Genomic DNA, 15,804 nt, shown 5'->3' on the forward strand with positions numbered 1-15,804 from the left:
CACACACTTGCGTCCCGTGCCAACTGTCGCTTCCCTCCCCTTCTCTCGCCTCACAAGGCCAATGCAGGCAGCTTCTGCTAATAAAAAACCAACTGGTTTGCACAACCACTCGCTGGCCACACCGGTTATGTAGGCACTGAATCGCTCGTTCGGAATTCAGTCAAAAGCGTCTTTACTTGCCTTTCGCTTGACTTGACGCTTTGCTTGACTCTAGTAGATGCGATTGAAGCAATGACACCTTCAACTACAACCCAGCATCAGCGTCCCCCAGTCGTTGAAAGCAACGCTTCTCCTTCATGCATTAACAATCAATAATAAAGAAGAAATAACAGTTAGGTATGTATAATCCCAATTTATACCCAGTTACGCAACATTCACGCCATATCCCCACAACTATGCAACGCATTTACTCGAGTTCCCCTCGTGGGAAGATGCAGGCGGCCCTTTTTGGTAGCTTTGAAATGTAGTCATGGAGCAGTTCAAGTAGAGAAAACTGCAAACCGGTGTTCAGTCTTGATTTCATGGCAAATGCAGCAGTACTTCACACACTTTTCAGCGCGTATTCAATTCGGTGAAGATCTGCCAGTTGGACAAGGCAACATGAAAGCATGAGCAGTTTCGCCAAATAGAGTAGCCAAAAAGGCATTGTGCGATCGGATGCGCCTCGTAACTATGTCCTGTCATTACAAGAGCGTAGCGTTGTCACTAAACTGGTTCTCGAAACCTTTCTTGAAACTTGATGACTTCGACCAGACTGGAAGTGCAACCTGTACAGGAACCACCGGCTTTTGTGAAAACTGCTGTAATAAGTCACTAAGCACTTGTGTACTTGAAGTATCAACGCACTTCCTAGCTGTCATGTTGGGTACATCAGACGGTCTAAAGTGGTTAGCGTTTCATGAAGCAAGCGTTGAGTCAATTCAATCTTCGCACCAGACGTGTCCAGGTTATGGGACGAACTTTCATGCCATACAAAATTTTGTTCAAACCCATGGAAGTCTCGCACAGTGGCCTTATTATGAGCGGAAGTGTGGTTGATGGGCCAAATTCTGGCCAATTCAGCTAGGCGGGCATATGGTACCATACATCAACCCGGGCGAAATGGACTAGTGGCTCTCGTTTCTTCGACATGGTTCTTCATTGACTGCACTAAACATGAGGACACTCGATGGAGACACGGTGATAATATAATGAAACCTACTCCGATAGGCAGGGGCTATGGCATCAACGCAGTCATGGTATACGTTCACGCCTGGTAACAACTACGAAAAAACATCAGTACTAGCTCAACATGTAGCATAGAGCTGCCAGAATAAGCGCAGGCTTATGGTGTACAGCGTGTGCTTCTTCTGTCTGAGATTGGTTCATGGTTGTATGTTGAGCCAAATGAACAGGTTCATTATGGATATGTTGACTGCTGTGGTCCTCACCATCATGACCACGTGACATCTAAAATCATATTTCCCAATACCATGCTCAGTGGAAATTCAACAAACGTTTTCTCACATGGATTGTTACAGGGTAGAGCAGATATCAAAATAGAAAGGCGTAAGCACCGGAATAGTCGTTCCGTGGGGTACAGGTCAAGTGACGATTTTTGGTGGATTTACGTCCAAAATAGTGTTACGACATTGGCGAGTGGCGTAGTAGAGGCCGTCCAAAATGTCGAACACGTGGGAGTATTAGAAGACCCACAGATTCAAGCATACGGGCTCACTTCATCGAAATGCATAGCCAAGCTCAATGGCCACGATATCATCTATCAATATTAGGCTAAGCACCACAGCATCTTCAATGCCTGGCCGCCAAAGGAGCAGGAGTCAATTGCACATTGCTCACCCGAGAGGAAAGTTTATGCATAAGTAAAGACAATGACGTGGTTTCCTGCAGGTTTCTTTCTTTCTGGTATTTTCAAATGTAAACGAGAATAAAATAACCAAATTACACAAAGAGTTGCTTTCATTAGTAGGCGAGAGCTACACAATAACCCTCGATTTTTACTAATAGAATATTAAAACAATGAACTTGCCGCACATTCGCTTGCTTAGCTGCAAATGTCATCGAAAGACAACAGTATTTTATCAAAAAGTGCTGCGACAGACGCAGATGCAAACTGCCACTTATGTCGAGAAAAATAAGATTGTGTGGAACACAAAGCCATTGGGAGAGGGGGGTTCTTATTTATCATGCGTTGAACAGTTCAGCGCAGCATAAAAAAGTCTAGTGTTTTTTTTAATTACGACTCATTTGTTTTCTAGTAAACAAACTCAAAACCGTACGCTTATGTTGTCGCGCTTAGGATATGCCCAGTGTTGACCTCTCAATCGACAGTGTGTGCAAGTGATGATAAGGATGATAATGTCTACAGATCAAGATGGCTGGGTAAAAAGCAACTGCTTTATCTTCCGGCGTATGGCTGAATCGTTTGGCAGACATTGAGAAACACAGACAGAACGAAATTTCTGCATTGATTTACCTTAAAAATACTATATTTCATTGTAGCTTATAAAGTGCCACATCGGGGGCTAGAAACGTACTTGTAATGACAAATAAAGTGCATTGTCGCAAACTTTCTCTGAGAGCAAAGCCATATTTTTTACCCAACTCAGTGCTCAGTAATGCAGAAACAATTGTGACTACGTGCCACAAATGAAGACTACGTGCTTTGAATTTAGCTGACGTCATGATGAGCTAACCGTTATTGCGACGCAACACCAACATTTATTCTGGCAGTGCATAGGTAAGCACAACGCAGATTTACCACAGAATTTTCAAACAATGGTTACATCTACACTACTTTGGTCAATGGAGGAAAGCCAGGTGGTCTATTTTCTGAAAATAATCTTCCAAGCTCAATGCCAACATCTTCATAGTTTCTCTGAAGTTAAGAGGAATTAATTTATTATGCATCCAGTAGTCTGGTTTGTAAAGAAGTTGGTAGCAATTGAGCAGTCAATTGCATTTCTCAACACCAAGAAAACATAGCAGAGGTTGATAGAAAGCTTCTCTATTTTGATATCACATGCACCTATGCAGTCAGTTCAACTGAAATGGTTTCTCTTCACCAAGATGTAGTACCTGCAGCGTGCGACATATTGTGACAGCAAGGCATGTGTGAAATCACGAAGGTAAAATACAGCCATTGGGGTAATAACTTTTAAAGGCTACTGTAACACTTCAAGACTGTCGTCTTCTGAGACACGTTGTGTAGAATTGCATAGAGCCTTTTCAGAAAACTTGTATTCGGTAAAATACGGGTTAGTGCACAATTTTTGTTGTAAATTTAAAACATTGTTGTAAATGTGTTATGTAGAACCCCGCCTTTCTTCATATAGACATAACTAATTCCACATTTTAATTCTGTAGTCTTTGCAGCATCCAGAATCATTAAGCCCAATTCCTGGTCCAAGTGGGGTAAGTGTTTCATCCCAAGACAAACTACGTTATATTTGAGGTTCAGAAATGTTTTTCATCTAGTTTCCTTGGTAGTTTTGCAAACCACGCTCACAACATAAAGCGGTCAGTCGGACTACTACCAATTGTGCGTTACTTCACCTAGGTTAAGAAATATTTAAAACTACACTAGACAAGAACAAAAAAAAACGCTAACCAACACAACCGTAGATCCTAAAAACAATCATGGTTGACGGTCGTCGATGACCTACGGTTAAGCTTTCTGTTTTTACTCATCATTCTGAAATTCTCGCAAACTGAGCCCTCTTAGAGCAAGATGAAATTTTACTGATGGCGTATTGAAGACCCATAGTACTGCATCAGTGAGTCAAAAAGTTCTCGTTTGGAGAAGCGCCTTGTCTCATTCCACACTGTCAGCCCAGTAAGATCAGTCAGTACACTGATGAGAAATCTGTGTGTCTTCAAAAAAAAACATTGCAAAACCTCTTGGTCTTTTGTTTATTTTGCATGGTCATGGGCGCAGCACTTCTTCACCCTTAATCTGCACCCTCGTAGTTTCGGCTGCGCAGACGGGCAACTAGGTTATAAACTGAATCCAAAGTACGAAGGCGCTCCAATAAGTACTCAACCTTCAAAAGAAAAAGAAAGCCTTTGGAATGACATCTATTTATTTCTTAACATAATTCTGCTTTACCTCTATACACTTCCTCATGTGATATTCGAACTTCTTGATCCCGCCAGAAAAATGCGCTTTCTGCTTAACTGCAAAGTAGGCTTCTGTGGCGGCGAACCGGAGGCGGCTACTTCATCCTTACACTGAAACTTTAATGGGGCGAGTGATATTTTGAAATTGAAAAACCAGAAAAAAGCACTCTTCTTTTTTTCTGCTTGCAAAAGTCTGCGGGCCAGAACAGAAAAAAAAATGCTGGATTGGGCATCACTTCGGGGCCCAGTTTGTTCAACTTTGTCATGGCTATAGTTCAGCTGTGAGCTGGCACGTTATAATGATACTAAATCAGCTCTTTTATTTAGGTGTGAATGTTTTTTCGCAATTTGGCGCTTAATTCGCCCAGTAGTGTGGTGTAGAAGGGTCCGGTCACTTTTTATCTTTCTGAATGTAGCCGACAAAGTTGACACCTATAGAATCCACGAAAACGGTGGCCATCATCTTTGCGGCCAATGCTACAGTCTCCACCTCTTTTGGAGCTGGTTCTCCGAGTTCAGTTCAATGTTTTGATTGTTCTTTGTCTTTGGTGTGCACCAGTCGATCTATTTATTGTCAAAGGTCACAAAACAACCCTGGAACTCCTATAAATTACGATCAAAAAGTTTTAAACACTGCTCTGAACTGGTGTCAAAGATGCACTAGTTGTTTGAAGTGAGCGAACGCTTCTCGCATCGCGTCCATAGCTTTCTCATGCGCGAAACGTCTGCAAGGTTTAATTCACGCGGCCTGCTTAGATTCTGTCTCAGCTAACTCGCGCACATTCAAATGGTGCTCTGCCAGTAGGAGGTCGTGAATTTTTCCACGCTATCAGCCTACATAGTCCTTCGTGGGGACCCTGGTTGAGGCATAAAAAACCGATATGCCTGCACATTTAAACTTGTTGAACCAATTTTCGGTGGTTGCTATTTAAGGCCAACACTTACCATACTCGGCATCTTGTCGCTCTTTAATTTTTCATGGCAATTTCTTTTCATAAAGCAATTATTGACTTTCCAAACAATATAGCCATTTTTGCCTTGGTAACGAACGAAGGAAAATCACCTGCTGCCTCAAGCGGCCGAAACAAAACCTCAAGCCAGATTGGACTAGACCTTTGCATGGGTCACTCTAATAGAGCATATTCAACGTCAGTATTCGTCTCAATTAGTTCACCTTGCTCTCGCGGTGAAGCTAAATACTTATCGGACCAGTCCTCGCAATAAGTGCTTTATGTAAGCAATTCAGAGTCTTAGGTCACGTATGAGAGAGTCTATATGCTATGTTAGCTGATTGCCCCAAACAATAGAATCAACAGAATAAAGGATAAATGAATTTGTTTTATGTGAGGACCAAGCGATCTTTTTCGCCAACTCAGTACGCAGTAATGAAGTAACAAATACAGTTGTTGTATCAATACGGCTGATTCCTCATAAGAAGCCGACGTATGGTGAATTTTCTTGACGTCACGCTAACCTGCCCGATACTGTGGCTCCACATCAATGTTTATTTGTCTATTCATTCAGTCAGCAGATCAGAGAAATGCGATAGAAATTCTTAATATAATTCTATGCTATACTTTTCTAAACGAAGAAAAGTCAGGTGGCGTATGTCCTGAAACTTGTCTTCCAAGCTTTATGCGAAAACCGCTGTATTTACACAGCAGTTAAAAGTGGTTATTGCGACAGGCGTGGTTTATGCAGTGCTAAAGAATGATAGAAATAGTCGAGTACTCCGAAGCTTTTCCGAACATAATAAAAACATACCAGTGGGATCTAGAATAACTCTATTTTGATAAAAGACGAGCCCACCTATTAGGTTCATACAACCAAGTAGGTACAAACTGCCCTGAAAACATGTCTTCGTTAAACATGGTTCACTAAGTAATAAGCCCTGCGACTTTGTAAATAGTGTTTTAATATTATACGCACTATTGATTTTGTGCACATGTATTGCTATCTGTTTATTATAATGCTACTATCTTCTCGGTATAGGCCACTATTGAGCTCATCGCCTGATCCAAGTGGGGTAAGAAAAACTAAGTTGTTATTTGGGATTTAGACAACATTCCTTGTATTGTCTCCGTAGTACTGGTGCAAATCGTGCCCACAATACTACAGTGCAGTTTCATACGAATACTTCCTGTGCGTGACTAACGCTACCTGAAGAGTTACGTATAACTATTTAAAGCAAGAATAATAAAACAACACAAGAATCACTACTCTCATCCCTGAAAAAAATCGTGGCATATTTAAGAAGTGAATTATCATGAGTGGGTGGATCAGTGGGATCGTTTTGTGTCATCGTGACTCACCAGTGACATAGTCCAGGCATGCTTGTGAATGAGTGCCAAGCGGTGTACTGTTCTGTACAATGTTTATTGGTCAAAACTTGTACGCTGTATTCAATTGTGCCTTTCGTTTAGCCTTCAATATTACCGCTTTGTTGTATTGAATGTAGGCTGAACTAGGCAAAGGCCAGGTCTTCTCACGCTCCACCGGTAATTGTTGGCTGTCTACAGGCCTAAGAAATACATCCTAAAGCATTTCGAAACTCCATGTACAGTGTTTGTCCGTGATTATTAGCGCAATAATTTTATCTTCATCAATGTCGTCGTTATGGTGTACAATGTGCACCCTGCAATTGTTGCGCCATCATGGCTGAAACGGAATTTGTGGTCTAGGATGTGTTTGTTTTTAATCGTCGTGAATATCATCGTCATCGTCATGAAGTAACGTGGGTACCTTCTATGTGCTCTGTATCGTTGTAAATGTCCGGTTGAGTGGTGGCTATGCCGAAAACGTGAACGGAGAAGCCTCGACCATTAGGAGGTTCCCCCGAAAAAGCAAGTGTTTGCACTGCACAAGCGTTTGCCGGCTGCTCTAGATATGGATATCGATTTGCAAGAAGTTGGGTGCCAGATTTGTTTTGCGCCTAGTTGAAAAATAAAGATTTGCAACACGTCTGTTAAGTAACTGTGGAGTGTGGATCTCGGTGTTAGACCCGTGACCACACAATACATCGCCCCTCACCAGGTTTCAGACTCTTACCCACATTTTCTTCTGCGCCATTTTATTTCCCTATAATCCAATTACATTTTTGAATAGTGATGAGGCTACACATAGGGCATTCTGAACTTGGGAGTCGCCTTTCTATGTCACCTTTTATGGACAATGTCTCGTACTTTCAGTGAGACGAAGTCTTAGAGGCGGGCAGCGCACCTGAGGTGTGCTGCAGTAAGGGCTCACCTTTTATGTTCATTTTCATCACCTACATTTTGCGCCGGCCCCTACACGTCGACGCACAGCCAGCACTACATTGACCCAACCTGGTGCTGGTCACACAACCGTATCCGGAAAACAAACTGATGGAGGTGCAGAGATAGAAAAAGAGGAAAGCGAAATACGCAACTTCTGCAGCCCTAGTTGGAAGCACGGCTCAGTGCCTGTAGGGCTTGAGTGAGGGTAATACAAGTGAAGTAGAGAGAGTACGGAAAAGGTGTTCATCACCATGGACGCCCCGGTGCCATCCGAAGCTAGAAGTTCAGTACAGTGCCCCCAAGGAAACGAAAAACTTCCTGAAGACCTGGGTGTTGTGTTGTGCAGGGGGTAGGAGGCCCCATTGCGTGGCCGCAGACAGGCCATGGCGACACAAAACGGCGAGCAAGACGGCTCGTTGTGAGCCAAGCGCTGGGCTGGTACACAAAAGGTGTTCGATGGTTTCATCTACGCCGCAGTGAATGAGGGTCTACCAAGCTGATGACTCTGGGCCTCAGGCCAGGAGAAGCCGTTGGGCGTATGCAGTAGAAGAGACCTCTCTCACCGAATGAAATGCCGGTCCGGCCGTTAGACTGATGGTTCCACCCTGGCTACAGAATTCTTACGGTAGCAACGTAAAGGAGCCTCCTCAATGTTAGCCTTTAGAATTCTTATTTCACAACGGCACAGCACACGGAAGCGACAGAGGTATGCGGTTCTTTCACCAGTGTGGAGAAACGTTGGATGCACTGCAAACAAACATCTGCGCTACTGGCGAAAAAAACCATGCAGTTTTGTGACAGACGGCTTCGTTCCGAAGCCTCCACATTTTTGTTTCGCCGTGACCAGCAACGCAACGCTTGAGTCACACGCGACGTCCACGAGGCACAATAGGTGTTCTGCAAACAGGCGGTGAACTACCAGATGGACATCGGCCGTTTCTGCAATGGTAATGCAGCCCGTAAAGGGGAGACGACAAAGCCCGTCCTACTAAGTGCTGGAATTATGCAGGAAGCCGTGACCGAGACTTTATCAAAAAGGACGGAGCCCTCTGATTACCCATTATTATTTTTAGCCACCTCTTCCTCGAGCTTGCCGGCAGATGTCTGCTAGAGAGCACAGAAGGGTGAGTAATGCTTGCGGAGCTCCCCACCCCCAGACCGTTATTATTCCCTAGTGGTATTTGTTTTGATGAAGAAAGTGGTATGACTAGAGGCGCCAGTCCCACAGCTTCTCGATAGCTTGCCTACCTGAAATCCTGGTCAATTTTGCGGTGGGGCAAGCAGGTAGTGCCTATCATGGGCATGGGCTATCCGATCGATGTGGAGTAGGCCATGTTGCTGCAGGAGCAGTGAGAGAGGCCAGACATCTGCGTGCGCCAGGATAACTGTGACTTGAGAAGACCGCAGCAGGCCGAGCGCACACCGTATGAAGCTCCTGTGCAGCAACTAGGGGTGCTCCACAAGCCGCTGAGGAAGTGTCACCACAAGGCATGCATACAGCAGCTGCAAAGTTGGTGCTGGTGCGTAAAATTAGGAGCCCGTGAGGATGACCAGCCATGGCCGCTGAGAAAGACGCCCTTCACTGCATCCGCTCTGAATTTTCTTCACCAGCCCTAAGGCCTCCTTGGTGGTGGAAGCCCAAGCACAGCGAATGATCGATGCGAAGCCCGACATAGATCATTGTAGACAATGCTTGGAGGTCGCCACTTACTTTGATCGGATTGTGGTTCACTCGATCTTTAGATAGGCCACCCTGCGGCGCTTTCTCGCTTTGGAGATGGAGGTGTAATTGACCTGCCATGAAATGCCAAAGATTCTCTTCCGCCGACGACAAAGTCCACGCGACCGAACCGGCAGATTTCGGCACAAAACAGAGCTATGCTAACGATATGTCTCTCATTAAAGAAGACCTAATGCCGCAAAATTAGAAGTAGCGCTACAAATCAACGCAGTCTGGCGTTGAAGTCGTGCAACACCAGATGACGAATCAGAAACCTTTACCTCCTTATTGGTGGCCACAGGGTAACTATTCTCAGCATCGGAACCCACTATTTTAACATCAGTTTTCTGTCCGCCACAATTTTGAAAGTATTAAGACCACCGGAAAAGCGTTAGGAATCTCGACAGCTTGAGATAACGCCGACTGGAAATAGCACAGCGAGAGTCTCCAGTAACAACGAGATTTACCTGGCAAGATCCATAGTTATTCTTACTCATCATCATCATCATTATTATCATCATCATTAGCAGCAGCAGCCTGATTACGTCCACTGCAGCTCAAAGGCTCTCCCATGTCTGACAGTCAACTGGGTCCTGTGCCTGCTGCTGCCATTTTACACCCACAAACCTCCTAATCTCATCTGCTCATCTAAGTTTCTGTTTTTCCCTAACCTTCTTGCTTTCTCTGGGAATCCAGCTAGATACCCTTAATGACAAGTGGTTATGTTGTCTATTTGCCACATGCCCGGCTTATGTCTATTCACTCTTCGATTTTTCCTATGATATATGTAACTTTGGTTTGTTCGCTGATCCACTCTTTTCTCTTCTTGTCTCTTGAGGTTACACCTAACATTTTTCTTTCCATTGCTCGCTGCGTCTTCCTCAACTCAAGCTTAACCCTCTTTGTGCGTATCTAGGTATCCGCTCCGTGGCTAAGTATCGGCGAAATGCAGTTGTTATAGACCTTCCTGTAGAGAAATAGTGGCAATCTACCTCTGAATATTTCAGAATGCTTGCCAAATGTTCTCCACCCCATTCTTATTCTTCTAGTTACTTCGATCTTGTGGTTCTGCTCAGCGGATATAACCTGTCCTAAGTATATGTATATATTCCACAACTTCTAAATCACTATTACCTATCATTAAGCGCTGTTCTCTTCCGAGGTTGTTGTACATTACTTTCGTTTTCCGCAGATCATATTTGAGACGTACCTTTCTGCTCTTCTTGTCTAACTCCATAATCATGATTTGCAATCCGTCCCCTGAATTACTCAGCCATGCAATGTCATCGGCGTAGTTTAGATTATTGAGGTACTGTTCGCTATTTCTTATCCGAAACTGTTCCCATTCAAGGCCTCTGAAAACCACCCGAAAGCACGCGGCAAATAGCATTGAAGATATTGTATCCCCTTGCCATGAACGCTTCTTGATTAGTATTCTGTTGTTTTCATTATGAAGAAATATGGAAGCAGTTGATTCCCAGTAACATCATCCATGATATTTATAAGTGCTTTATCGTGGCGAATATAGTAATTTTTAGTATGAACATCTTGAGCCTTCATTTGCTGTCATGAAGCTGAGATTCAGGTTGATGAGGCTGTCCACAAAAAAACTCTGCCCCAGCACATGGCTTCAGCAAAGCACGTCTTCAATGTGCTGGAACACTAAAGCACCACTTGCTGTCGCTCAAGCGTGAGAATTTTGGTCAGCACTCAGGAATCGACAGACAGGCAAGGCGACGTTGAGCGCTGCCAGCAGCTGTTGAGTAACCTTGATGTTCGCGTCCCCAGAATAATAGCAGAGCTCATAAACTATAGCATTGAGTACAAGTAAGTGAGCCAAAAAGGAACAATTCGCACACCGAGGAAATGGTAGAAGTCAGCCACGCTTTTGTCCTGCCGATACTACCAAAGCTGGGACGAGGCGCAAGTTTCAATAACTTGCTTTCAACGTTATTGCAAGCTATCCGACGCATAAGTAAGAACAGCTCGAAACTCTTCTCCTGCAATACAAGGAATGTTTTTCGTTGTCTCCGAGAATTTGGTAGACACCTCTCACTAAATATTGTGTCGTATCAAATGAAAATGCCCGGCGTCTGCGTCAGAGGCCGTTTCTACGCACGAAAACTGCGTCATAAGAAAACAACTTGACCAAATGTCACGTGATGGCATCGTCCATTTTTCAAATCCCATGGGCGTTACCCGCGGAGCCAGCAAAAATGAATAACGGAATGCTGCAGGTATGTGTCGAAGATTGTGTGTCAATCACCGCCTGTATTACGAAAAAAGATGTGTACCCTATCCAATGCACGTCGACATACCGTATCGACTCCTCAGTGTGAGGTACTTTGATTCTGTGCAAGTCAAGACTAGCTACAGGCAAATTAAAGCCGACGAAAGAGGGTGAGATGAGAGTGTATTCATAATACGAGTAGCCTGTTTAAGTGGAAGTTGGTGCACTTTGGGTATTCCTCGCATTTGCGACTTTCTAGCCAGTCATTAAAACAAGTTGCTGGATTGAAGTGACACGTCCTGCTTATTTACTTGACCGATATTGTTGTAATTCTTAGCAACTTCTGTACTCCAAGCAATCATGAGCTCCGAACTCATGCTGAGGCTAGTCAAGAGTTGCTTAGCATACGAGCAGCTCCTCCTTTAGGTCACGTGGTGTGCAAGACTAGAGTGCGTCCAGCGCGTCCAGAGGCTTCGCCAAAAAAAACGTTTGCTGTTTTCTCGGCTTGCGCGCATGTTGGAAGCATTTTGTCGTGAACTTTTAACGGATTGACGAGTAACTAACGGAGATCATGATGACCAACACGAATCGAAGTGAGAAATGACAAAAGTTGAAGAGATTTAGGAACTGAAACGACGTATGGAGACACCAGAAAACTTGAGAATTTTGACGATTACTTAATACAGAAAACCACACCTGCACAAGCAGCATAGAAATCAGGACTTGTCTAACGCATCATAATGACACAAGGTAGGCTGGCAACTATAGTGGCCAGCCTCTGAGGAGGATAAGAAAGTAGTTATCTTGCCGCGTGCTCGGGTTTTCGTGCATTTGGTTTTTGGTACCGAAAGTAAACGCCCTGTTTTGTGCCTGCGTCTCTGTGTCCCTGTGACATTTTCTGGTGGAGGTGCTGGTTCCAGTAGAAGATACGTGCCCCAGAGGGCACCCCTGACGCAAGCCCATTGAGTAGTTCACCCGAGCTTACCCCAGTGCACGTATGTTTAGTCCTCTTTTCTAGGACCTTGAGCCACAGCACGCTTTGCTGCCTCAACGTCAGAGGACTATGAACAAAACACCCCCTAACGTCACTGCGCCAACACCAGCGCGCCTGCTTTTCAACCAATCCAAGACGCCGAAGACATTTCACGGTGCTGCTTTTGAAGTTGCTGACGACTGGTTCGAGCATTTCGATACGGGTCGCCTTCATTAACGGTTGGACTCTAGAGCATAAGCTGCGCTATGTGTACTGCTTTGCCAAGGACTATGCGAAAACGTGGTTTGAAAACCACGAAGGAACGCTTACTTAATGGGAAGAGTTTCACCGGCAGTTTCTCAAGGCATTTGGCTGAGAAGACAGGAAAGAGACAGCGGGTAGGGCTGTACAGTAGAGGGTTCAAGGCTTTACCGAAAGGTGACGACCTACTTGGAGGACATAGATCAACTTTTCAGGCGTGCGGAGCCCTCCATGACCGAATCAAAGAAAGTTCGCCACTTAATGCGTGGTGTTAAATAAGAGATTTTTGCCGGCCTGATACAAAACCCACCTACGACACTTGTGGAGTTCTTTGAGGAAGCCACTGCCACAGACATGGCCCATCAGCAGCGTGCCAGGCAGCAAAACCATGGTGTACATCCAAGTGAGGTCAATTCTGTCACTCTTAGAAACGACATCAGCGTGTTGCGAGAGCTCATAAGAGCTCTCATCAAGGAGGAGCTACAAAAATGCAGATGACTGTTTCACCTGGAGAGCAGCTCTCCGTTACGGAGTTGGTACGCGTTGAGCTACAGCAAGGTGTTCACGCTCCCCAAGAGTCCGAGGCGCCACAACAGCGGCACTGCGTCGAAATGAGCTTAGCTCCTTCATCGTCCGCAAGTTTCAATTGGTTTCGAACTGCACGCAAGTTTCGAACTGCACGTCCTTCATCGTGCAGTTCACCGAGTGTGGTTTACCCAAATCAGCAGTGCGCTCAGCCAATGCAGGTAGGCTTTCGTCCTCGCAGCCCGCCGTTGATCGCCCAAGCATGACAGAGGAAGAGTGATATCTTGCATACAAGCGACCACAGGTCTCTTTTTTTACACTGCGGGGAAGCCGAACACGCCTACCGAACTTGTCCATACCACCTTGTTGGCCTTCATGAATTTTCGCCTAATGCCACTCGTCCACGACCTCGCGAACGACCACTGGAAATAAAAAGTTTCATCTCGAATCGTCGCAATTTAGAACATCGGTCGCATGAGCCCCGCTCGTCGTCGCCAGCTCGCTACAGGTCACCGAGCCCAGGCTAGTAACGGGGCGCTCCGAGACACTCCTCAGCTAGTCCCGCAAGTCGGGAAAACTGAGTTCAGCGACCTGCGGAGGTGAGGACGCTGACCCTGCAATCTACGGAAGATCCTCCACTACGACGACAATGACGGGAGCAAAAAGAAGCACAGACGCAGTCGAACGTGGTACAAAACCGTTAACATCAACCATTGTGGTAGCCCTCGACGACGAAGCAGTAATGGCGCTAATCGACACCGTGCAGACACTTTCGTTATGAGCATAGGTCTTGGCTGCAGGCTGAAGAAAGCTTCTACCCAGTGGGCTGGGTCCCAGATACGTATGACAGGAGGCCATCTCCTTACTCCGGTTCGACGATGCACAGCGCGAGTCAGTATTCATGGATTAACGTATCTTGGATACTTTTAAGTACTGCCGAGTTTGTCGAGAGAGGATATTTTCGGACTTGACTTTCTGCATGATAACGGAACCTTGATGGACTTGCGAGAGTCGCAAGTGATGTTTTCTACGGCACACGCTTTAGCGCGCAACCCTTCCGACAGCTACGTTAATGCGTTGAAGATTGTCAACGATGACGTCACGTTACCGTTGAAGAGTAGCCTGTTGACCTTGGTAAACTGCGACATTTTCGATGAATTCAACGACTGCGAAGGCAACGCAGAGGCGAATATCTCGCCGATGCTTAAACAAAACATCTGCATAGCCCGAAGCCTTTTTCGTTTAGATGATGAACGCGCTCCAGTTCTGATGTTCACTTCAACAATGAATTTCAGCACATCCTTAGAGACCCCTGTCTTTTTCCACAGCAAAATCACAGCATCGAAGGTTCAACCTACTACCATTGCAAAACACCGCAATGTAACCGAGGAGCTGGTGCGGCCTCTTGGCCAAAATCCATACCATGTGTCGCCGAAAGAAACAGAGGTGATTAAGCGTCAAATTCAAGAAATGCTGAGTGATGGCGTCATTCGACCCTCGACAAGTCCGGTGGCGTCACCTGTTGTCCTAGTAGAGAAAAAAAGAGAACACACTACACTTCTGCGTCAAATACCGAAGGCTTAACATTCACAAAACGTGAAGTTTATTCCCTGCCATGGATTGATGACGCCTTAGAAAGTCTACACCATGCCCAGTTCTTTACATCATTAGATCTCAAGTCAGAGTGTTGGAAAACTGATGTTGACAATGGTGACCCTTGGAAAACCGCGTTCATGACTCCAGTAGGGCTCTACGTATTTGAAGTGCTGCGTTTCGGTCTCTGTTCTGCTCCCGCCACATTTCAAGGCATGATGGACACTGTGCTCTAGGTACTAAAGTGGCAGACGTGTCTTGTATACTTAGATGTGCCGTTGGCCTTCCATGTGCCGAGTCGTAATCTAGCAATACAAATCTGACGCCCTTTCGAGAAATTCTCTGACGCCCTTTCGAGAAACCCTGCAAGTGGTCTGGAGAAAGTGGACGAGCGAATACTACGTCGCCTCTAGACGAATACCCGTCTCAGTCCGTAGGTTTTTAGGCAAGTTTTTCCGAAAATCAGTGGCAGCTTCTTGATCTGCCAGGTCCTGGCCGACTCCTACAAAGTCGTCGCATCGTGCCCTCCTAACCACCTCCCTTTCCGCCACCTTTATCCATCCAGCTAGAGAGGCTTGGGAGGAGAACCTGCTCGGCTGCTCCACCTTGGATGTGCAACAGTCCTTGAAAGGGCGCGCTAGAGCAGCGGGCAACTCCATTGGCATCCCAAAAAAGTCTTGCCACTCAATTATGCAATATGCTGCAATTCTCTGGTACATTTCCTGTGATAAAATGTTTCTACCACCAGAATTCATCATTAGCGTATATTACATGTTCAAAAACCTACGCCGACGTCTACTGCTTGCCCGTAGACCCATTGGCTCGCCACTGCAGAACAAAAAAGATAGTGACTACATGTTAGGATCCTCAAGTACGATGACATCGGTGAACTACATCAAGGCAGTAATGACAAGGGCATTTTCAATTATCCAGAAAGCACGGCCAGCATTATCGCAAATTGTTTTTAAAAGAGAAGTTTTTTGCCAAAAAGACGTTTTCCGAAAAAAAATGGCAGCATATCCACGGAGTGATTGATGGAGAGTGGGGCGAAGCATTCGTCCGTCCATTCGTTCTTGCTTCCTTCCGTCTGTGCGACCGTCCATGCGTCCACCCGCCCGTCCGTGCG

The 15,804-nt window shown here is 45.4% G+C and overlaps 1 protein-coding gene across 4 annotated transcripts in view; it reads left to right on the forward strand.

The window, feature by feature from the left end:
• LOC119168046 (uncharacterized) overlaps positions 1–15,804 on the forward strand; it is a 231,120-nt gene that overhangs the window by 75,820 nt on the left and 139,496 nt on the right. For all 4 annotated transcript variants that reach the window (XM_075866380.1, XM_075866381.1, XM_075866382.1 and 1 more), the window contains one exon: positions 3,367–3,414. In XM_075866380.1, coding sequence (XP_075722495.1) covers positions 3,367–3,414 — 48 coding nt within the window. The remainder of the gene's footprint in view (positions 1–3,366; positions 3,415–15,804) is intronic.

The sequence above is a fragment of the Rhipicephalus microplus genome, chromosome 6, assembly GCF_043290135.1.
Source record: "Rhipicephalus microplus isolate Deutch F79 chromosome 6, USDA_Rmic, whole genome shotgun sequence".
NCBI lineage: Eukaryota > Metazoa > Arthropoda > Arachnida > Ixodida > Ixodidae > Rhipicephalus > Rhipicephalus microplus.